This window comes from Ranitomeya variabilis, chromosome 2, assembly GCF_051348905.1.
Source record: "Ranitomeya variabilis isolate aRanVar5 chromosome 2, aRanVar5.hap1, whole genome shotgun sequence".
In the NCBI taxonomy this organism is placed as follows: Eukaryota; Metazoa; Chordata; class Amphibia; order Anura; family Dendrobatidae; genus Ranitomeya; species Ranitomeya variabilis.
Window position 1 is genome coordinate 1,006,081,738 of NC_135233.1, and position 24,771 is coordinate 1,006,106,508.

A 24,771-nucleotide genomic window follows, 5' to 3' on the forward strand; every position below is an offset into this window, starting at 1 on the left:
GCAATTTTCTCCGCCAGAGTGGTAAAGCCAGTGACTGAGGGCAGATATTAATAGCCTGGAGAGGGTCCACGGTTATTGCCCCCCCCCCGGCTAAAAACATCTGCCCCCAGCCACCCCAGAAAAGGCACATCTGTAAGATGCGCCTATTCTGGCACTTGGCCACTCTCTTCCCACTCCCGTGTAGCGGTGGGATATGGGGTAATGAAGGGTTAATGTCACCTTGCTATTGTAAGGTGACATTAAGGCCGGCGTCACACTTGGCGTAAGACAATACGCCACGTATTATACGTCCGTACTACGGCCGTAATACGGAGAAATGTTCCCAAAATAGTGATCCGTAGTCAGGGTGTGTGAGCGTATTTTGCGCATGGCATCCTCCGTATGTAATCCGTATGGCATCCGTACTGCGAGATTTTCGCGCAGGCTTGCAAAACCGACATCTAATGGATTTATGTGCTCAAATGTTCGGGAAAACATATATACAGTATATATATATATATATGTCATTGTGACACATATATATATATTCTGTATTTAGATTTCAATCAGCGCGATATCTGTGAACAGCCGGTAATTCAATTGCCGGCTTTTCATTTCTCCTGCACAAACCCGACAGGATATGAGACATGGTTTACATACAGTAAACCATCTCATATCCCCCTTTTTTTTGCATATTCCACACTACTAATGTTAGTAGTGTGTATATGCAAAATTTCAGCGCTGTAGCTGCTAAAATAAAGGGTTAAATGGCGGAAAAAATTGGCGTGGGCTCCCGCGCAATTTTCTCCGCCAGAGTGGTAAAGCCAGTGACTGAGGGCAGATATTAATAGCCAGGAGAGGGTCCATGGATATTGGCCCCCCCATGGCTAAAAATATCTGCCCCCAGCCACCCCAGAAAAGGCACATCTGGAAGATGCGCCTATTCTGGCACTTGGCCACTCTCTTCCCACTCCCTGTAGCGGTGGGATATGGGGTAATGAAGGGTTAATGCCACCTTGCTATTGGAAGGTGACATTAAGCCAGATTAATGATGGAGAGGCGTCAATTATGACACCTATCCATTATTAATCCAATTGTAGGAAAGGGTTAAAAAACACACACACACATGATTGAAAAGTATTTTAATGAAATAAACACAGCGGTTGTTGTAATAATTTATTGTTCTCTCAAATCCATTTGCAGTCCCTCGCTTGGCAACATAATAAACGCACAAGATACATACCTTCTGATGTACTGTCAGGTCCAACGATGTAATCCATCTGAAGGGGTTAACTAATATTACAGGCAGGAGCCCTGCTATAATGCAGCTGTGCTCCGTGCCTGTAAACCCCGGCGAATGAATGAAATCTAGGTCATTGACCTACATTTCATTCATTCGCGGTGAGGCGCCCTCTGGTGGATGTTCTCATGAACTGCAGCCTGGGAACTTTTTCCCACGCTCCAGGTCATATGAGGACATCCACCAGGGGGCGCATCACCGCGACTGAAGGAAATGTAGGTCAATGACCTAGATTTCATTCATTCGCCGGGGATTACAGGCACGGAGCACAGCTGCATTATAGCAGGGCTCCTGCCTGTAATATTAGTTAACCCCTTCAGATGGATTACATCGTTGGACCTGACAGTACATCAGAAGGTATGTATCTTGTGCGTTTATTATGTTGCCAAGCGAGGGACTGCAAATGGATTTGAGAGAACAATAAATTATTACAACAACCGCTGTGTTTATTTCATTAAAATACTTTTCAATCATGTGTGTGTGTGTTTTTTAACCCTTTCCTACAATTGGATTAATAATGGATAGGTGTCATAATTGACGCCTCTCCATCATTAATCTGGCTTAATGTCACCTTCCAATAGCAAGGTGGCATTAACCCTTCATTACCCCATATCCCACCGCTACAGGGAGTGGGAAGAGAGTGGCCAAGTGCCAGAATAGGCGCATCTTCCAGATGTGCCTTTTCTGGGGTGGCTGGGGGCAGATGTTTTTAGCCACGGGGGGGCCAATAACCATGGACCCTCTCCTGGCTATTAATATCTGCCGTCAGTCACTGGCTTTACCACTCTGGCGGAGAAAATTGCGCGGGAGCCCACGCCAATTTTTTCCGCCATTTAACCCTTTATTTTAGCAGCTACAGCGCTGAAATTTTGCATATACACACTACTAACATTAGTAGTGTGGAATATGCAAAAAAAAGGGGGATATGAGATGGTTTACTGTATGTAAACCATGTCTCATATCCTGTCGGGTTTGTGCAGGAGAAATGAAAAGCCGGCAATTGAATTACCGACTTTTCACTAACACCGCTGCGTATTTCTCGCAAGTCACACTGCTGGTCCTTGTGGAATCCGTATTTTTCTCGCCCCCATAGACTTTCATTGGCGATTTTTTTGCGCAGTACGCTGACAAACGCAGCATGCTGCGATTTTGTACGGCCGTAGAAAGCCGTATAATACTGAACCGTAATATACGGCTAATAGGAGCAGCCCCATTGAGAATAATTGTGCCGTATGTTATGCGAGTTTTACGGACGTAGTTTCTGCGCTCTTACGTCCGTAAAACTCGCCAGTGTGACGCCGGCCTAAGCCAGATTAATAATGGAGAGGCGTATCTATCTAGATATGTGGTGAGCACTTTGAACCCCCAAGTTCTTCACCGAAGTTCGCAACGCAGAGCCGTGAAAATAAAAAATCATTTTTCTTTCCTCAAAAATTATGTTTTAGCAAGCAATTTTTTATTTTCACAAGGGTAACAGGAGAAATTGGACCGAAATAGTTGTTGCCCAGTTTGTCCTGAGTACGCTGGTACCCCATATGTGGGGGTAAATCACTGTTTGGGCACACGTCGGGGCTCGGAAGGGAAGTAGTGACGTTTTGAAATGCAGAGTTTAATGGAATGGTCTGCTGGCGTCATGTTACGTTTGCAGAGCCCCTGATGTGCCTATACAGTAGAAACCCTCCACAAGTGACCCCATTTTGGAAACTAGACCCCCCCAAGGAACTTATCTAGATGTGTGGTGAGCACTTTGAACCCCCAAGTGCTTCACAGAAGTTTATAATGCAGAGCCGTGAAAATAAAAAAATCCTTTTTTTTTCCTCAAAAATGATTTTTAGCCCGCAATTTTTTATTTTCACAGGGGTAACAGGAGGAATTCGTTCCCAAAAGTTATTTTCCAGTTTGTCCTGAGTACGCTGATATCCCATATGTGGGGGTAAACCACTGTTTGGGCACACGTTGGGGCTCAGAAAGGAAGTAGTGACATTTTGAAATGCAGACTTTGATGGAATAGTCTGCGGGCATCATGTCGCGTTTGGAGAGCCCCTGATGTGTCTAAACAGTGGAAAATTCCCAATTCTAACTCCAACCCTAACCCCAACACACCTCTAACCCTAACCCTACCCCTACCCCTAATCCCAACCCTAACCCTACCCCTAATCCCAACCCTAACTTTAGCACCAACGCTAACCCTAATTTTAGCCTCAACCCTAATGGAAAAACTGGGGTGATCAGCGGGGCAGAGGGGAGATCAGTGGGGCAGGGGAAACATCTGCGGGGCAGGAGGGGACATCATCGGAGCAGGGGGCGATCCACAGGGCAGGGGGAGATCAGCGGGGGAAGGGGGGAGATCAGCGGGGCAGGGGAGGACATCAGCGGGGCAGGGGAGGACATCAGCAGAGCAGGGGGCGATCCACAGGGCAGGGGGGACATCAGCAGGGCAGGGGAGTACATCAGCAGGGCAGAGAAGGACAGCAGCGGGGCAGAGGGGACAGCAGCGGGGCAGCGGAGGACAGCAGCAGGGCAGGGGAGGACAGCAGCGGGGCAGGGGAGGACAGCAGCGGTGCAGGGGGCGATCCACAGATCAGGGGGGTGATCAATGGGGAAGATCAGTGGGGAAGATCGGGGGCGATCAGTGGGGAAGATCAGGGGGGCGATCAGTGGGGAAGATCAGTGGAGAAGATCAGTGGGGAAGATCAGGGGGGAAGATCAGGGGGGAAGATCAGAGGGGGAAGATCAGGGGGGAAGATCAGGGGGGAAGATCAGGGGGGAAGATCAGGGGGGCGATCAGTGGGGAAGATCAGGGGGGCGATCAGTGGGGAAGATCAGGGGGGGATCAGTGGGGAAGATCAGGGGGCAATCAGTGGGGAAGATCAGGGGGGCGATCAGGGGGGAAGATCAGGGGGGTGATTAGGGGAGAAGATCAGTGGGGAAGATCAGGGGGGAAGATCAGTGGGGAAGATCAGTGGGGAAGATCAGTGGGGAAGATCGGGGGAAGATCGGGAGGAAGATCAGGGGGCGATCAGGGGGAAGATCAGGGGGGAAGATCAGGGGGGCGATCAGGGGGGAAGATCAGTGGAGAAGATCAGGGGGGAAGATCAGTGGGGAAGATCAGGGGGGAAGATCAGTGGGGAAGATCAGGGGGGCGATCAGTGGGGAAGATCAGGGGGGAAGATCAGTGGTGAAGATCAGGGGGGTGATTAGTGGGGGAAGATCAGGGGTCGATCAGTGGGGAAGATCAGGGGGGCGATCAGGGGGGAAGATCAGGGTGAAGATCATTGGGGCAATCAGGGGGATCACTGGGGCGGGGGCTGTCTGGTGCGATACAGCAGTAGGAAATGTAGCCGGCAGCAGCAGGGGGATGATCTCCAGGGCAGGGGGTGATCACCGGGGGGGAGGGGGGAAGGAAGCAAAGGTCGGGGGCGTGGAATCGCACGGCAGGGGGGGAAGAGAAGCAGAGGGGAGTACCTGGCGACGGCGGTGATGGCAGCGGCAGCGGTAACTGCAGTGGCGGCGATCGCAGTATGTGGCAGGGCAGCATGCAGGCACCTCGCTCTTCAGCTTCCACGGAAGGCATGAAGCTGGACAGCGAGGCAGCCATGGTTTTCTCTGCCCCTCCACATCTGAATGGAGAGCTAGCGTCACATGGACGCTAGCTCCAATCAGATTTGGGGGGTGGTGACAAAGTGGTCACCAGGGCGATCGTAGCCAAGTGGGGGCTAAGCCACCCCCCGGGCTAAAGTACAAGTCCCCCTGTACCTGCAGGTTGGGTGCAATTTCAGTTAACCTTTTCACCCGACCTGCAGGAACGCGATCCTGCCATGACGCATAAGCTGCGTCACAGGTCGGATTGGCACCGACTTTCATGACGCAGCGTATGCGTCATAGGTCGGGAAGGGGTTTTAAAATTGGAATCCTTTTCCATGTAAATTTTGGGTCTGATCTTTGGTATAAGCTCTGCTAGTAGTGTTTTCACTGCAAGTCATGATTGCTGCAGATGTATATGTTGATAATCCTTGTAACTCGTATTCCTCACATTGGAGGTAATTCTTTTTATATAAACTATTGGTGCTTTAATTCAATTTGATATTTAATAAAATTGATTTATTTTTTGAATATACAAGTGCATTGTGCGGTATTGTCTTTTCTTGCTTTACAAAAGCGAATAGTGGCTGCTTTTTGGATTGTGACACGTGTTGTGCCAGCCAATCACAGCCATGCCAACTCTTGACATGGCTGTGATGGCTCCAGAAATTCCACAGCCTTAAAGCTTGTTGATTGGATGCACTGCAGCTTTCAACAAACTTTATTAAGCACCGAACCCGATCAGTAAAACGGACTTCCGGGAAAAAGTCCGTGTTTAGAGTTTGATACTGGAGTCTAGGTGTCCGGTATGAACCCCAAACTTTTCAGTTTCACTCATCACTAAAGAGTAGGTAAACACATATGAAAATATTTCAGACTTACCCAACATCTTACACAAGTGTTAATATCTTTTAAAATAATTGAAACTTAACTGGATAAATTGTTGCTGATTCAGTTTTTAGTCTAGTCAGTTTAGTGCGAAAATCTATAATGGGAAGCTAAAATCAGAAAATTTCCTATTGCTTAAATTTTTCTTTGTTAAATAAATATATTTTTTAAAATGTTAGCATTTTTTTTAAATCAAATCTGTAATACAAAAAAATAGAATTCTTCCAATTTTCACACTGACCACATTGTAGAGTCATAACTTCTGTTCTTCACAGGAGACTTTTCAGAGATCTCATTATCATCAGAGGCAAGACTACAATGACACCTGCATGCAGATCTGATAACTCAGAAACTACCAATCACAATAGGTGATGTCACTCCCTTTATAATGACCTTTGCACATACTCATTAGATGTTTTGATACGAAAGATAGAGTCTGAGTTAGTCTATTGCTGCTAATGTACATGTAGATTTCCTAAAGGAACAGAAAGTATGAGTTCAGAATAGCCCCAGTAGCCACTGTGAAAACTGCACAATTTCTTTTTTTTATACAGATATGATTGTAAAAAATAAACTTTGAGAAAAAGTACATTTATAATAATAATATAATATAATAATAATTTTTATATAGAGTGTGTATACTGGCGCCTATTCACCTGAAAGGGTAGACTAGAATGCTGAGGGAGCTGCGAGTGGTTACAACAGGTTCTGCGCCAATCCTGTTAAAAAGAATAACCGAGTAATGAAAGAAAATAGGAACCACTGCGCTTCCCAAAAGCAAATAGAACAAGCAGATAAAAACTAGACTTACTTGATAAAGAAATGGATAATGGGTATAGGAGCCGAGGGTTCCCTTAGGAGCGGGGTAGAACCTGATTATGCTGAAAGGAATGTAGTACAGTCAATGGGATGTTAATAGAATAATACAAATGCGATAATAGAGGGTATTATGTGCACACTTACTTATTATAAGAGGCTTTTGTAAGTTGTACTGTAAAAAGTGTCCCTATGTAAGGACTGCCAATCCTCCTTCATTAAAGAATGTTTCTAAGGACAAATAGTATGTTGCGTATTAAAAAGTATAAACATATACCTTCAACCTATTATTAATATAAATTCAGACTACTCACTGCTTGTATGGGCGTCTGGTGGCTGCACTGGTGGTGCTAGCTAGCCGCAGTGTAGTTTAGTCGGTGCTAATATGGAGAAGGACAGAACGATGGTATAAGCAATCTATCAGGTCATAGATAGTTTGTCCTGGAACATGTACAGCTGGCGATAGCAAAGGGATAAAGTGGTCCGTTCACTCACCAGGTACTGCTAGAGTCAATGCTTCTGAGAGTGATAGCGCTGGTTAGGTCCGGCAATAGATGCTGCAGGGGGATACCAGGAGCGCGTTCTAGTGAGAGCGCAGGAGCGCGGGAGATCACCAGCGCCTCGCGTGCCCCGGCCGGAAGCAACGCTGAGGACGCGGCGGTGACTAGGGGGCGGAGCTGTTGTGACGTCACACAGAGTAAGGACGGGAACGTGGTGGAGACAAGCTGCCTACGCGTTTCGAGGGTTAACTTCCCTCTTCGTCAGGGCTATGTCCCCACTGTAGGTGTCCGTCCTTAAATAGTCGCCTAATTTACCATTTACCAATCAGGGGTTCCAGGGGAGCCTTTCTAGTAATTAGGCGACTATTTAAGGACGGACACCTACAGTGGGGACATAGCCCTGACGAAGAGGGAAGTTAACCCTCGAAACGCGTAGGCAGCTTGTCTCCACCACGTTCCCGTCCTTACTCTGTGTGACGTCACAACAGCTCCGCCCCCTAGTCACCGCCGCGTCCTCAGCGTTGCTTCCGGCCGGGGCACGCGAGGCGCTGGTGATCTCCCGCGCTCCTGCGCTCTCACTAGAACGCGCTCCTGGTATCCCCCTGCAGCATCTATTGCCGGACCTAACCAGCGCTATCACTCTCAGAAGCATTGACTCTAGCAGTACCTGGTGAGTGAACGGACCACTTTATCCCTTTGCTATCGCCAGCTGTACATGTTCCAGGACAAACTATCTATGACCTGATAGATTGCTTATACCATCGTTCTGTCCTTCTCCATATTAGCACCGACTAAACTACACTGCGGCTAGCTAGCACCACCAGTGCAGCCACCAGACGCCCATACAAGCAGTGAGTAGTCTGAATTTATATTAATAATAGGTTGAAGGTATATGTTTATACTTTTTAATACGCAACATACTATTTGTCCTTAGAAACATTCTTTAATGAAGGAGGATTGGCAGTCCTTACATAGGGACACTTTTTACAGTACAACTTACAAAAGCCTCTTATAATAAGTAAGTGTGCACATAATACCCTCTATTATCGCATTTGTATTATTCTATTAACATCCCATTGACTGTAATACATTCCTTTCAGCATAATCAGGTTCTACCCCGCTCCTAAGGGAACCCTCGGCTCCTATACCCATTATCCATTTCTTTATAAGTCTAGTTTTTATCTGCTTGTTCTATTTGCTTTTGGGAAGCGCAGTGGTTCCTATTTTCTTTCATTACTTAATAATAATTTTTATTTATATAGCGCCAACATATTGCGCAGCGCTTTACAAATTATAGAGGGGACTTGTACAGACAATAGACATTACAGCATAACAGAAATCACAGTTCAAAACAGATACCAGGAGGAATGAGGGCCCTGCTCGCAAGCTTACAAACTATGAGGAAAAGGGGACACGAGAGGTGGATGGTAACAATTGCTTTAGTTATTTGGACCAGCCACAGTGTAAGGATCGGGTGTTCATGTAAAGCTGCATGAACCAGTTAGCTGCCTAAGTATGTAGCAGTACAGACACAGAGGGCTTTAACATAAAATCCTATTTAAACAATAGGTCATATTCTGATGACACATTCCTTTTCTCCCCTTCATGACTGAGCGACTTTCCGTTTTTTCGCACCCCTCTTCCGAGAGCCAAAACTTTTTTTTTTTTTGCCTCTTTATAGCCATTCGAGGGATTGTTGTATAACGTAGTTACTTACTGTAATTGTAGCTTTGTAAGACACCATTCAGTTTGTCATACAATTTTCTGGAAAACAAAGAAAAAATTCCAATTGTTTTGAAATAAGGAAAAAAGGCCGTTCTGCCATTGTTTGTTTTTTGGAGTTTTTTTTTACTGTGTTCAATGTGCAGTGTGGATGGCTTAGATTTGCCAACATGATTTTTCAAGTCAGTGTAATTATGGTGATACCAAACTTGTAAAGTTTTTTTATGTGTTCAAAAAAAAAAAAACCTGTATTAAAAAGTAGTTTGGGTCTTTGTTATCTGAAAACCACAAAAGCTTTATTTGTCTCTCGATTGAGCAGTATAAGGGTTGGAAAAAAATTATTGATTTGAATTTTTTAATTTTAGATTCCTAAAACCATTTTTTTTTAGTCTTGTAGTGGACTTGAACCTGCGATTACTTGTTCTATTGCAGTATATAATGTAGGTAAATTGAAGGTCTGGTTTGGGTGCCCGAAACATCACAACAACGCAATTTGTACTACTCCTGCCACTGCCAGAGACTCACAGAAGCACTTAAGAAGTAACAAACATAACTAGTATAACTCAGCCAGATATACACTCTATAGAAAAAAATATTAAATTGATATTTAAAAATAAATAATACATAATATATGTTAAAATCAGGGTACTGTATAACACACAGAGTATCAGCCCACCCAGAAGTCTTTCAAATGCACACGATAAAGGCCTCTGTGAGAGTCTATACTTGGTGTGTTATACATGTCAGGTTTTCAATAAAGATGCCATATTTTAAAGACACAGGTGCATATTTTTTTCTACTGATTCCCATTAAAGAATGTGATTGACTACAGCGATCAAGTAACTTTGCTCCCAGAGATTAAAAAAAGACAGACATAGACCACCAGAGTAGGTGGCTGGTACCTTTACAGTTGTTGATATGTCACATAAACATGTCAGGGGTTGATCGGTGACAATGATACGGCTTAGACTTCCACCAGTTGCTAAAATGAAAGCTAGAAGCTCTCTCCTGAGCACTATACCCTTTTAATTCTAATTTGTTTCGCTCATTTTTACGTGGGGAAATCCATACAATGGATTCACAAATGGTCTTAAACCACCACTGACTAAAGACTTCTGAAATGTCTATGCTAAATGACATTATAAGATATCGCAGGTAACTACTGTTTATTTTATGTATAATTTAGGCACCAAGATATTCATTATAATTTTTGATAATTGATACATGGTGACTGGGTGTAATGCAAAGAGTGAAATCAGCTACAAAATTTACTACAAAATCTATGGCAAATTCTGTAATGCACGACGATTAGTACTGTGAATTCTAACTGGGAAAACTTGCTCTTAGGTTCCCCTAACGCTGATTATATTCCCACACAAACATTATTGGAAGTACAAGTTTTTCCAATGGTGATAAAAATCATGGACTCATCAATAGTTTCCTGTGATTTGTAGTCAAGAGTTCCCTATTTTTATGGATTGTTGGTAATTCATGATCGGTTGGTACTGATAATACTGCTGAGAAACTAAATAACCATGCTGATATGTCTCTGTCCTCAATAGGATCCTACTTCAGTCAGAGCTGCGCTCCGGGATCCGCCATTGATTCCAATCTCTGCAAACTGTGTATTGGTGATCCACAAAACCCAGAGGCAAATACAAAATGTTCTCTAAGCGACAAAGAGGCGTATTACGGCCATGAAGGGGCCATCAGGTAAAGTAGTCTAGTAAGATCATTCCTAGCCATCCTGCTCCTGTCATTTTACATGTAGTGAAGGACGATTCTTGAGTTTGTATTATATGGAGATAGAAAATTCATAGGATGCAGCAAATTCCACATTCTGTTAAAATAGAATGGTTTGGATATCTCACAAATGAAAATTGGATGTGATGAGTGTATTTAAGTAAATGGATTTAATCCTTTAGTGAAGGATAGGGGTGATAAGCTATGAATATAATGAGCGGTCTTAGGAGCTTTGCTCACTCTACTGATTAACTGATGAAATCAAAGCTAACTTTAATTGCCTCAGTTTAATCTCTTAACTGCCACTGTGTGTCAAAAGCATATAATATTTGTCAATATCCCAGTCAAGGCAAAAATGGAAGCTGGAACGTTTAGACAGGTTGCGATGTGGGAATGAAGAGACTATCGATTCCAAAACTGTTTTTATAAATACCAACGCGTTTCTGCCTCAGACGAGTGTATTTCTCAAAGTATAAAACCAAGTGTTGCTTTTGATTTCACAAACTAACTTATGCGCTCTTTTTTTTTTTCAGAATGTACTAAACTGTTGCTTTGGCCACTCCTAATATTTCTGCTATCTCTTTGATGTATTTCCTCTTTTTTCAGCTTAATGATGGTTTGTTTTTCTTCCATTGAGAGCTCCTTTGACCGCATGTTGTGGGTTCACAACTTCAGCTTATGTAAATGCCACACCTGGAATCAGCTACAGACCTCTTACCTGCTTAATTGATGATATCTTAATGAGGGAATAGCCCATGCAACCCCTTAAGGAGCTTTTGAGATAATTGTCCAATTATTTTTAGTCCCTTTATAAAGAGGCAGCTACATATTATAGAGCTTTAATTCCTAAACCCTTACTCCAGTTAGGATGCAAATACCCTAAAATTAAAGCTGAGAGTCTGCAGCTTAAGCCCATATATTGATCATATAACTGTATCTTGAATATGTTTTGGTAAACATCTAAAATGGCAAAACTAGTGTTGCTGTCCAAATATTTATGGACCTAACTGTACATAAGTATATGGAAAAAATCTACTGAGTTCAATGTCTTTGTAATGCTTTTTTCATGTGATTTTTAGCTAAGATCCATTCCCCTGGTGTGGTTTGTACGGTATGATGGTTGTTGGGTAGTAGTCATCAGAAAAGTATTATAGTTTTGCTCTGCTTTCCATTTTACCAGAGCAGTGTAAGAAATTAATGTTATCTTCCGGTCAGTCATTTGTTTCTCTTAAAATAACTATTGTGATGTGTATGCGTCCAACATGACATATTGTGTTAGTGAAGGCCGATGTACACACTGGATCATTCACAGAAGCATAACTGTTCTGCTGGTCAACATCTGGATTTTCTTGTTCTAGCAAAACACAATATACCTGGTTTGATGTGGAAATGGTGTAACACAGAATTGGTGCAATGTAAAAAAAAATATGCAGACAAAGACGTGTTTGGGCACAGGTTGTGTGAGGAATATAGGAAAGAATAATGAGAAGTCTTAAGAAATTAATGTAAAAATGATCCCAGAAAGGAAACATCAGCTGTTATGTCTCACTGGTGAAGTGGTTCTTTGAAGCCCCAGGTCCAGGAGAGCAGTCCTAGAACATCACAGGCAGGAGGCTGTGGAGCAGAAGGATGGAGGAGTGGACTGTAGACCAGATGTCGATCTGATGTAGTAGAGTTGAAACAATAACCATTTTAGCAGAGCTGGATCAGCAATTTCTAATTAGTTGGTACAATAATACAGCCTTACTTCTATACCATGAAAGATATTTCAACAAATTGCTAAACCGCATGTATGTAAGTACTTGGTTAAGAATATAGTAATTAACCAGTGCCAGCATGGGTTTGTAGCAAACAAGTCATGCCTTACTAATCTAATTACCTTCTATATGGAAACACTGACTGGGTGGATTAGGGAAATACAGTAGATAGAGTTCATCTCGACTTCAGCAAAGCATTTTATAAAGTATCTCATACTATCCTTATTGAAACAATGACCAAGTTTGGGAACGACAAGGCTACGGTTAGATATATTCATAACTGGCTCCATTATCGTACTCAAAGAGTTGAAATAAATGGTTGCTGATCCAATTCGAAAAGGGTTTCAAGTGGGGTACCACAAGGCTCTGTCCTGGCCCTTTTCAACATTTTTATAAATGATCTAGATAAAGGAACTGAAGGTAAACTAATCCAATTTGCAGACGATACAAAGCTAGGAGGGGTAGCTACACTACTGAAGTCTGACAAAGGATTCAGAAGGGTGTGCACAAGGGGGATTTTGTTGGTGTTGTCATGTGGTTGTTGTGTGGTGTGTTTAAGTTCAGGTTCCAGTAGATTCTTTGGGTAGCCTCTCTCGTTGAATTTCTCCACCAGGTCTGTGAGTCTTGTGTTCAGAAGAGAGGGGTCAGTAAGTATCTTGGGTACTCTGTGGAATTGGGAGCAAGGTAAGGATTTTTTTAAAGTACAAGTTAGGAAATAAGCCTCACTCCTCACTGTGATGAATGGATGGTTGCTTCTCAAAAGTGCAGCCAGGATCCAAATCCATTGACCATCGGAAAAAAGTAGGGCAAAAAAAGGGAAAAATGATCAATAGGCTGAACATGAATAAAATTCCATTTTTATTTCATTCCATTAAAAGGGAAAGGTGGTGTCTAGACAGGTTAAAAAGAATCCAACATTCGAATGTGTTTCTGGCCGGAGGCCTGAGTCCTAGAATAAGACTAAGGGCTACAGCCAGAAACGTGTTAGAATGTTGGATTCTTTTTAACCTGTCTAGACACCACCTTTCCCTTTTAATGGAATGAAATAAAAATCGAATTGTAAGGACTTTTAAGTTGTTCTAGCATGACAGCTGGAATAGTACGACAGGTTGTTTCTATCTATCTGTTTTGTGCATAAATCAGAAGTAAGATTTCCATATTAGTCTTTGATGATGGTGTCAAGAAAATTTATTTGACTATGGTGATGGCGAAAGGTGAACTGAAGACATTATTAATTGGGGAGACAAAAGTAAGTAAAGAATCAATGGAACCATTCCATATGCAACATATGTTGTCAATATAGTGATGCCAGCAAGTGGCAAATGATTTAAATAAGTAATTTGTGTACATGAACTCATCTTCAACAAAGACTCATGTAGCAGTTTGCATAACATGGTTCTACGTTCGAGCCCATAGTGGTCTCCCATAGCTGAATGTAATAAATGTCACTAAAAAGGAAGAAGTGGAATGAAGTACTATGGATAAAATATTTATACATTCCTACAAGTACGCTACTTGCTTGCTAATTTTCAGGGCTTCTTCTGCACATAGACCTAACATCATTTGTACAGAATTGGCTTGGCAGCTCAAAGACTTTCCTGTTACACTTAGAATTTAATATGTAAATACAGTATATGTATATAAGTTTATATCACTTTTTTTTTTTTTACATCATGTGTATTGTGAGTCAGTGACCGGTGTCACATGCGAGGGTCGCAATGTGTCCCCCCAAGGATGCGCACAGAGGCGTATTGAGGTGGTGGGAGTGCATTGCAGGCACAGGCGTAACTGTGATTGCGATGCAAAATTAAAGTAAGTGTTGGTCTTGGGCAAGCTATTGGTCCAAGGCAGATTGAAGAAAACCTGCTCTGAGCTTTTATTTTTGAAATGCACTACAGGATGGTAGTGGGGCAGTCCGTTTCCTTTCTGGCTGAGTTTTCCATGTGGCCTATGGCCACAGGTTCCTTGTAAAAAAACCTGAAGCAGAGGGTTGGGTGTGTCATTGTGGTTTTGCAAGTGTGCAGAGCAAAAGGCTCTGCAGAGCTCTACCTGTGTGAGGCAACACAGGCAAGCGGAGCCAAAAGGCCAAGCAAAGCCAAAAGGCTTGGCACCCACAGCGTACACGTCAGTGCAGCCGCCCACGGTAACAAGTCTCAAAGGTGGACTGGAGTGTTTACCGGCGGCGATCCGGGAAACATATCTGATTTCTGTGAGTTGGACGTTAAAACACGTTTTGCTTTGAACCTTGCTGGGCCACTGCATCATCACTGCACAGTGTGGATACCGCTGCACTTCAGTATATATACTGTGTATATATATATATATACTAGCTGTACTACCCGGCTTCGCCCGGGTTAATGACTGCTGTTAGCAAAATAGAATGTGTTAACAAAAATTTATTCTGCACACAAAAACCACAAAACAAATAGATAGAAATGTAATTATTAAAAGGCAAAAACTAAGCAAATAGAAGCATTTCACAACATATATTAGCTTTGTTATACTGAGAATGTCTTTGTTGCCTATATTAACCAATCAGAGCTCAGGTTAATTAACTGTAGCAAAATAGAAGCTGAGCTGTGATTGGTTGCTATTGGCAGCCTGATAAATCCCCAGCCAACAGGAAGCCCTCCCCCCTGGCAGTATATATTAGCTCACACATACACATAATAGACAGGTCATGTGACTGACAGCTGCCGTATTTCCTATATGGTACATTTGTTGCTCTTGTAGTTTGCTTATTAATCAGATTTTTATTTTTGAAGGACAATACCAGACTTGTGTGTGTTTTAGGGCGAGTTTTATGTGTCAAGTTGTGTGTGTTGAGTTGCGTGTGGCGACATGCATGTAGCGACTTTTGTGAGATGAGTTTTGTGTGGCGACATGCGTGTAGCAACATTTTGTGTGTTGAGTTGCATGTGACAGGTTAGTGTAGCAAGTTGTGTGCAGCAAGATTTGTGCATGGCGAGTTTTGCGCGTGGCGAGTTTTATGTGTGGTGCATTTTGAGTATGTGCAAGTTTTGTGTGAGGCAACTTTTGCATGTGGTGCAACTTTTGTACATGTGGCAATTTTTCTGTGTGTGCAAGTTTTGCATGAGGTGAGTTTTCCATGAGGTGAGTTTTGCACGTGTGGCGAGTTTTGCGTGAGCCTAGTTTTGCATATGGCGAGTTTTGCATGTAGCGAGTTTTGAGTGGTGACTTTTGTGTTTCGACTTTTATGTGGCGAGGTTGGTGTGTGTGTGTGGTGAAATGTGTGCTGAGGGTGGTATATGTGTTCAAGCACGTGGTAGTGTGTGGCGCATTTTGTGTTTGTGTTCATATCCCCGTGTGTGGTGAGTATCCCATGTCGGGGCCCCACCTTAGCAACTGTACGGTATATACTCTTTGTCGCCATCGCTCTCATTCTTTAAGTCCTCATTGTTCACATCTGGCAGCTGTCAATTTTCCTCCAACACTTTTCCCTTCACTTTTTCCCCATTATGTAGATAGGAGCAAAATTGTTTGGTGAATTGGAACGCGCGGGGTTAAAATTTCACCTCACAACATAGCCTATGACGCTCTCGGGGTCCAGACGTGTGACTGTGCAAAATTTTGTGGCTGTAGCTGCGACGGTACAGATGCCAATCCCGGACATACACACATACATACATACACACATTCAGCTTTATATATTAGATATACCTGTATGTAATCTCCTGTATATAGTATATACCTGTGTGTCATCTCACCTATATATAGTATATATCTGTGTGTCATCTCCTGTATATAGTATATACCTGTATGTCATCTCCTCCTATACATAGCATATACCTGTGTCATCTCCTCCTGTATATACTATATACCTGTAGGTAATCTGCTCCTGTATATAGTATATACCTGTGTGTCATCTCCTCCTGTATATAGTATATACCTGTATGTCATCTCCTCCTGTATGTAGTATGTACCTGTATGTCATCTCCTCCTCTATATAGTATATACCTGTGTGTCATCTCTCCTGTATATAGTATATATCTGTGTGTCATCTCCTCCTGTATATAGTATATACCTGTGTGTCATCTCCCCTGTAAATAGTATATACCTGTGTGTCATCTCCTGTATATAGTATATAGCTGTATGCCATCTCCTCCTGTATTAGCCCTCGTTCACACGTTATTTGGTCAGTATTTTTACCTCAGTATTTGTAAGCTAAAATGGCAGCCTGATAAATCCCCAGCCAACAGTAAGCCCACCCCCTGGCAGTATATATTAGCTCACACATACACATAATAGACTGGTCATGTGACTGACAGCTGCCGGATTCCTATATGGTACATTTGTTGCTCTTGTAGTTTGTCTGCTTATTAATCAGATTTTTATTTTTGAAGGATACCAGACTTGTGTGTGTTTTAGGGCGAGTTTCGTGTGTCAAGTTGTGTGTGTTGAGTTGCGTGTGGCGACATGCATGTAGGGACTTTTGTGAGATGAGTTTTGTGTGGCGACATGCGTGTAGCAACTTTTTGTGTGTCGAGTTGCATGTGACAGGTTAGTGTAGCAAGTTGTGTGCAGCAAGTTTTGCGCATGGCGAGTTTTGCGCGTGGCGAGTTTTATGTGTGGTGCCTTTTGAGTATGTGCAAGTTTTGTGTGAGGCAACTTTTGCATGTGTTGCAACTTTTGTGCATGTGGCAATTTTTCTGCGTGTGGCAATTTTTCTGCGTGTGCAAGTTTTGCGTGTGGCGAGTTTTGCACGTGTGGCGAGTTTTGCATGTGGAGAGTTTTGCGCGTGGCGAGTTTTGAGCGGCGACTTTTGTGTTTCTACTTTTATGTGGCGAGGTTGGTGTATGTGTGGTGAAATGTGCACTGAGGGTGGTATATGTGTTCGAGCACGTGGTAGTGTGTGGCGCATTTTGTGTGTGTGTTCATATCCCCGTGGTGGTGTGATTATCCCATGTTGGGGCCCCACCTTAGCAACTGTACAGTATATACTCTTTGGTGCCATCGCTGTCATTCTTTAAGTCCCCCTTGTTCACATCTGGCAGCTGTTAATTTGCCTCCAACACTTTTCCTTTCATTTTTTCCCCATTATGTAGATAGGGGCAAAATTGTTTGGTGACTTGGAAAGCGCGGGGTTAAAATTTCACCTCACAATATAGCTTTGACGCTCTCAGGGTCCAGACGTGTGACTGTGCAAAATTTTGTGCCTGTAGCTGCGACGCCTCCAACACTTTTCCTTTCACTTTTTCCCCATTATGTAGATAGGGGCAAAATTGTTTGGTGAATTGGAAAGCGCGGGGTTAAAATTTCACCTCACAACATAGCCTATGACGCTCTCGGGGTCCAGACGTGTGACTGTGCAAAATTTTGTGGCTGTAGCTGCTACGGTTCAGATGCCAATCCCGGACATACATACATACATACATACATACACACACACACACATTCAGCTTTATATATTAGATATATATATATATATATATATATATATATATATATATATATGTTTTCTCACTTGTTTGCCCTGCTTCATAACTTTGATCGGTACTTTGCTAACTTTATTTATATTTCATTTTTCCTACTGACAATTTTGGTAAAGATTCCACAAATTGATAAGTCAATAACATATTGTCACAATCAAGGAACAAGTTTTCATATATGAACCTTTACCTTTATAAGGAAAGCTTCATCACTTCTACTTCACCAACTGAGTGTGAACATCTCTTTGAGTTTACAAATTCACTCAGCAAATTGGAAATATAAAAATATTTTAAAAAATGTAAATATCGAATGTCTGGTGTTTCAGAAGGTGAACATGATGAGGCGGAAGCAACTGTGAGTAACCACTGACAAAAACCACTTCCAGCCTTCCTGAAATAGGTCATTCCTCCATTTTCTGTTACCGTGTACAAACCGCACAAGGGAAGCAGGGATTTTTTGCTCACGGACCACCAAGTAACTTACATCTATTTTACTTCCAGTCAGTTAAACTTTTCCCTTTGATTTTAGGTGTCTGGTGGAGAAGGGAGATGTGGCATTTGTGCCGCACACAGCTATATTTGAAAACACTGACGGTAAGAGAAGTATCTGACAGCGCTCCTCATGGTCATGTTAAGCAATGGGGTCAGTAGAGCTGCCCTTATACACCAGATCAGATTGCTGGAAGACCCCCCTCTCACCCCACACCTCAAAATTGCCCATAACGAAAGGTCTGCATATAATATCTCTACCAGTGATATTTAATTTTATTGATTGTATAATTAAAGTGTTTGCAGCTGTCTTATGCACTTTGTATTTCAATTTCTCATCATACTTTAAGATTTCTGATAGCTGTGAATGAATGAAACATTATTCTTTACATTTAGAATCAAAGCCCCTATCCTATCAGGTTCCTTTGTGAATTATTTATTTCATAGGTAAAGGATCCCTTCAGATACAATGGATACATATCCAAATGTCCCTGATCTTTTTATTGTAAGGTCATAAGTCCCCATAGCAGTGTCTTCATGGAGCGCTCAATGGGTTTGTGTTATATTCAACAAATATATAGCCCATTCTGAGTTTGACTAATGTGGGTGGCTCAGATTATTGGATAATGTTTACAAATGATGAAATTATGTTATTTGTCCTTCAGGTAAAAATCCGGCACTTTGGGCGAAGGATGTAAAATCCGCAGATTTTGAGTTGCTATGTCCTGATGGATCTCGTGCTCCTGTCAGCGACTACAAAAAATGTAAACTTTCAGGCATCGCCAATCAAGTTACCGTCACCAGACCGGAGAATGTCAAAGATGTTGTAAGAATTACACAAAATCAGCAAGTAAGTGACTTATATGTCTGACGAGCCTATAAGTGCAGAAATGGATTTCATCGTGGTGAAAATTTGCAATTTGTGTCACGACATGGCGTTGTTTTCTCTCACAAACATAATAAGACACATTGGCCCCAATTCAGCAAAGTCATTATGTCAAAATTGCTTTGAAAGATCACAAAATTTTTGTTGAGTTGGGCAAAAATTTAGTGACTACTGGAGTTTTATCACCAGTTTCACCCGACTCCTCCAAAATGACGAGCTGTTGTGTTAGTTACACCAGAAATCTTACTCCAGTCTCTAGAGTAAGGGTACCGTCTCACAGTGGCACTTTGGTCGCTACGACGGCACGATCCGTGACGCTCCAGCGTCGCTCCATTATCGCTCCAGCGTCGTAGACTGCGGTCACACTTCGCAATGCACGGCGCTGGAGAGATAATTTCATGACGTATTTGCGATGTAGAAGCCGTTGGTTACTGTGCGCACATCATATACAATATCGTGCACACCTTTGTTACACGATGCGATCATGCCGCCACAGCGGGACACTTGACGACGAAAGAAAGTTTCAAACGATCTGCTACGATTCTCAGCGGGGTCCCTGATCGCAGTAGCGTGTCAGACACAGCAAGATCGTAAGTATATCGCTGGAACGTCACGGATCGTGCCGTCGTAGCGAGCAAAGTGCCACTGCGAGACGGTACCCTAAGATTTGTGATGAGGCACAAAGAAGCACAAGGCACTTGTCAGACGCTCTTGATTCACTAATAAACATGCTCCTCTTAATGAATCAGGATCGTCTGATTCCAACATGCCCCCTGAACAAGACCAACGTGAACATTGCGAATCTTGATGAACTGGGGCCATTGTAGTGTTATACTTTTTCTGTATAAACAGTTTACACAAAGCACTCTCACTTCTTATGTTTGTCTGATATTAACACTTTTGGACAAACCTCAGAAAAAAACTGAAGAAGTGGTACATGGAAGTTGAAAGGTTAAACCAGGAACAGGGTTCTTGGAGCCATAAACCACAGGATACCTTCATTGGTCTTAGGGACCTACACAATGTTAGGCAGGTGGTTTTTAATGACATGGCCTATCATTATTTATTTATTTATTTATTTATTATGCTTTGCTTATATTCCACAGCGTTTAAAATACGTTATTTTCACTGTACCCAGTGTGGCTCACAATCTTTATTCCCTATCAGTATGTCTTTGGAGTGTGGGAGGAAACCCACACAAACACAGGAGAGCATACATCCATGTCCATGGTGGGATTTGAACCCAGTGCTGCAAAGCAACAGTGATAACCACTGAGTCACTGTGCTGCCCATGTCTACATGTCCTGTCTATGACTAGTTGGGACGCAAAATACAGATTTTGGCCGGTGTCACACGAGCATATGTTTTCTCGTGCAAGAGAATCGGGCAAATTATGTTAATGACATTCGGATCAAACTCTGTCAGATTTGGATCTAAGTGTCACTTTGGTGTGATCCGATTCTCTCGCATGAGAGAATTGCAGCAAAGGTGCAATGAAGATGGAGAAATTAATTTCTCCATTTTCTCCAGTGCCTGGGTCCGTGGCAGACTGCACTCAGATAACATGTTTTACACGCACTCATAAACTTGAATGGGAGAGTGCGATCCGAAAATCATATGCTCTTGCATCGTGCTGGAATTGTTCTCTCGTGCCAAATTAGCATAAGAATAAAATGGCAGATCTGAGCTGCCCCACGGAATAACACTGGTCCAAGTGCTATCCGATAAAACATCGCATAGTACTCGGCCGTATTATATGCACATGTGAGCGAGCCCTTCTACAGATATATGTGCTAAAGTTGGATTTCTAATCCCAATATTTACTTTCCTTTAGTCTCTCTATGGACAGACAGGATCCCAGAAGGACATATTTCAGATGTTTTCTTCCAGTTATGGCCAGAACCTCCTCTTCAATGATCGCACACAATGCTTGTTTGAGTTCGACCGGATGCTGGATAGAGATATTATGGATGATTATTTCGGCAAACCCTTTCACAAACATTTGATCAGAGACAATGACTGCTTACCAAAATCAGGTACATATTCTGAATCAGGTACTTTACTTCCTCTTATATGGAAATATTAAAAGGTCTGAACAACCATGTATGAGACATGATGAATTTACAGTTCCCCGTAAAGAAGTCACCACTTTCTATCATAGTGAGTAAAAATGGAAACGGCTGAGGACCTCACTGGGCTGGCACCATATATCATTCTCCATGTATATCCCTCTAATCACATCTAATCTAATGGCATATCCAATAGATACTGCAGATGTAAGGAAAATGGGAAGGACAATTAGTAAGATCTGTTTGGATCTGTCCGAAACCATAAATCAGCAGTCCTGGGAAGGTACATAAGGGGAGGTCATCTTTTACATTTATACTACTGTACAATTAACTATTTTATATAAAATAGTAATTTTCATTTTCTTTTGTATCTACAGCTTTGGCCTCTGCTTGCTCGTTCCATCACTGATGAGAAGACTTAGTAATGGGCACCTGGTCATTGAGCTGCCATTATTCTTGTCATGTTTGCTGTTTTTTATCCCTCTATTTTACTATTTTCAGTTTTTGCTGTCATAATGCAATAATCTCAATATATACTTACCTTGCAATGTCTTCACATCATGCTCCATCCATATGTGTCCAGATCCCAGAATTCCAAGCGGCGAAAGTTCACCGACCGCCATATTGGGACACCAAAGTGATGGGTGTCTCAATATGGAAACTGCTGGTGGTACCAGCCACACACACACACACACACACACTGTATATGCCGTATGCACCACACACCCACACTGTATACGCCGTATGCAGCCTCTTGTACGGTACCACCAGTGGAACACCATTGAACACGCCACCGCCGGGATCAGCCAAATGATTCACTGACCGCCACCATCATTGTACAGGAGGAGCGCATGCTCAGTTTTAATGTGACTGCAGCTATCTGTCTGCACAAAGATGGCGGTGGTCTGATTTACTGCACCTGCATGAATTCTGTGCAGGTGCAGTGAATCATTCAGCTGATCCCGGCGGCAGATGCGCGACGTGTCTACAGGCAGAGGAAGCCGGTCACATTAAAGGGGTTTTCCCATGAACGAAAGTTAATTTTAAAAATTGTCTGTGTCTGACCATGTACGGAGCATACTACATCTCCTTGGCAGGGGAGGTAGCAAAAGACAATACTGACATTACAGCAGGAGATCACAAAGGATTCATTTTGTCAGGTAAAATATTTCATTGACTGTTTTTAAACAATATTTTACCTCACAAAATGTATCCTCTGCGATCTCCTGCTGTAATGTCAGTATTGGCTTTTGCTTCCTCCCCTGCCCAGGAGCTGTGGTATGTTCTGTACATGGTCAGACACAGGCAATTTTTAAAATTAACTTTTGTTCATGGGAAAACCCCTTTAAAAAGCAAATATCAACGCCAACATGGCTCCTCCTAAAAAGTACGCCAATGACAATGAAAGGAAAGCAGCAAAGGCACAATGTCAAAGACACCAAAGGGAAATGAGACTCTTGAAGAGCAACAGCATTGCTGGGACAAAAACAATGCATGTAAGCGTAGGCGTCAAGCACATGAGTCCCCTGTTGCAAAAGTCATGGTAACACAAGCCCCATTCAAACCCCAATAAATACACGTGACACCAAAATTTGCTGGAAGAAAATGGCCGTGGCGTTTTATTTTGAGTTACATATAAATTTATATTTTAATCCAATAACCAACAATCAACCATTTTGAATAAATAAATTAATATTACTCCAATTCATTACCAAATCCACCCGAATTCAACGGGCGATTCTCCCAAACGCCTCGCCTTGAAAAGGCGAGGCCCCCCCCCCCAAACGCCAGAGCCATTTTTCAATCATTGATTGAAAATCCAAATTCAAAATGTCCAGGCCCACTTCTGACAAGTGAACCAGATCCTGCCTGGAATGACATGCCTGGAATGACTTCTTCTAGTTCTAAGTGCCTGAAAGAAAAACTGCTGGTTAAAGACATAAATTTCTCCATGCTTCTGTTGAGTCTCTTACGAATTTTCTCAAGAAAGACCATGTTGTTGTTAAACCATAAAAATCTTGGTACAATTTCAGAAAAAACCAGAGTAGAATTAAAAAATTCAGTTTTTAAAATTAAGATATCCCTCCTCATTGAAGCAATTAAATTAAGGGTGCTAATTTTACCCAGATCATTACCACCCAAGTGTAATATTATCAAATCTGGATTAGGCCAAATCTTCTTCAATCTTCACATTTCATCTATCAGTTCCTTCCATTGCATTCCACGCCTGCAGTGCTAAACCAAAAAACTTGAAGAAAAGAAGCATTAAAAGATAGATTTTTTGAATACGATCTTACACTCGCCCTTTTCTCAGCCCAAAAGACATAGGAATGTCCGATAATCCAGACTGATAATAAACCTAAAAAAGGAACCAAATATTAAGAAACATACAATTCAGGGTGAATATAAAACTTAAACCTATTAGACTCCCATCTGCCTATACTCTTTATCCTGCTATCCTGAAGACCCACTCTAGCGGCTTCTGTTGCCGCGCCAATCCGAAAAGAATGAGAAGACATTTTTTGGTCTGATAAATTCAACGCTTTCAGACATTTTTTGAGAATGAAATTGAATTGAAAAATAGTTGCAGGTTCCCCATTTAAGTGAATAAAAAATGGTCCGCTAACTCCGGGGCGTAATATAACCCATCTCCTAGCGTTGGAGACGGAGCATATGACTTTGTCTGATATAGCATTTAAACGTATGGAGGAGCCTCTACCCATCTGGTCCGTCTTTTGATTTTTTAATAGATAAAATAACATGTGAGTCAAATAGCTTAACATCATCAAAAGACAAACCAGAAGGAAGAGCCTTTTTGTGAGATACGATTTCGCTTACCCGCAGGGCCGCGAAAAAGGCTAGAGAGAAGGCTGTAGAGAAAAGACAGGCTTCAAATTCATTAATACAAACCGAGGGGAGGCATGAGCAAAGGTCTTTTAGCAAATGAAAAGAAATAGGACGACGGTCGTCTGGTTTAAAATGAGTCTTTTTAAACCCGTTTAAAAACTGCCGAACATGAAATATATCTGACATTGGCCTTACACCTAGCATTTTCAGAAAAAATGATATTCCTGCGACATTTTTTGATAGAGCTGAAAAGGATAAGCCTTTTCGCACCAGATGCTCTAAAAAACTAAGCGCTATCCCCACACTACAATTACCGTGGGGGTGATTCTTAGCCAAACAAAAATCCATCCAAAGCTTCCATGCTGCCGTATAATCGGCCCATCTAGTATCAGCCAATGATTTAGCAATGAAGTGTGAAATTAATCCTGAATCACATTCCATATCCATTGCGGGCAGAAAGCTCTGTTCTCCTCCACTTTCAGGGATTCCCTCTTGAAAAGAAACAGCTGGTGGTGACAAACAGATGCTGTATTACTATTCAAAGCAAAAACCAAACCTTGGTTATTAGATGAAAACAAGATTCGCTTGTCCTTGAGGAAAACTCCCCATAACTGAAAACATAAAAATATCAAAAATAAATCCAGTACTGTCTGATTATTCAAAACCTTGAGTTCCTGCCAAAAAGACCGCCAAGTCTCTGATGACCAACGTGAGGCTGGTGATATGCCAAATCCAAACTCTCT

At 42.3% G+C, this 24,771-nt stretch overlaps 1 protein-coding gene across 1 annotated transcript in view; it reads left to right on the top strand.

Annotated features, from left to right (window-relative positions):
* Window positions 1-21,715, top strand: part of LOC143808514 (saxiphilin-like) — a 139,367-nt gene extending 117,652 nt beyond the window's left edge. Inside the window, exons 16-20 of the mRNA XM_077291264.1 lie at window positions 10,350-10,500; window positions 18,267-18,331; window positions 18,892-19,076; window positions 20,947-21,148; window positions 21,559-21,715. Coding sequence (XP_077147379.1) covers window positions 10,350-10,500; window positions 18,267-18,331; window positions 18,892-19,076; window positions 20,947-21,148; window positions 21,559-21,590 — 635 coding nt within the window. The 3' untranslated portion in view covers window positions 21,591-21,715. The remainder of the gene's footprint in view (window positions 1-10,349; window positions 10,501-18,266; window positions 18,332-18,891; window positions 19,077-20,946; window positions 21,149-21,558) is intronic.
* Window positions 21,716-24,771: the final 3,056 nt, after the last annotated feature.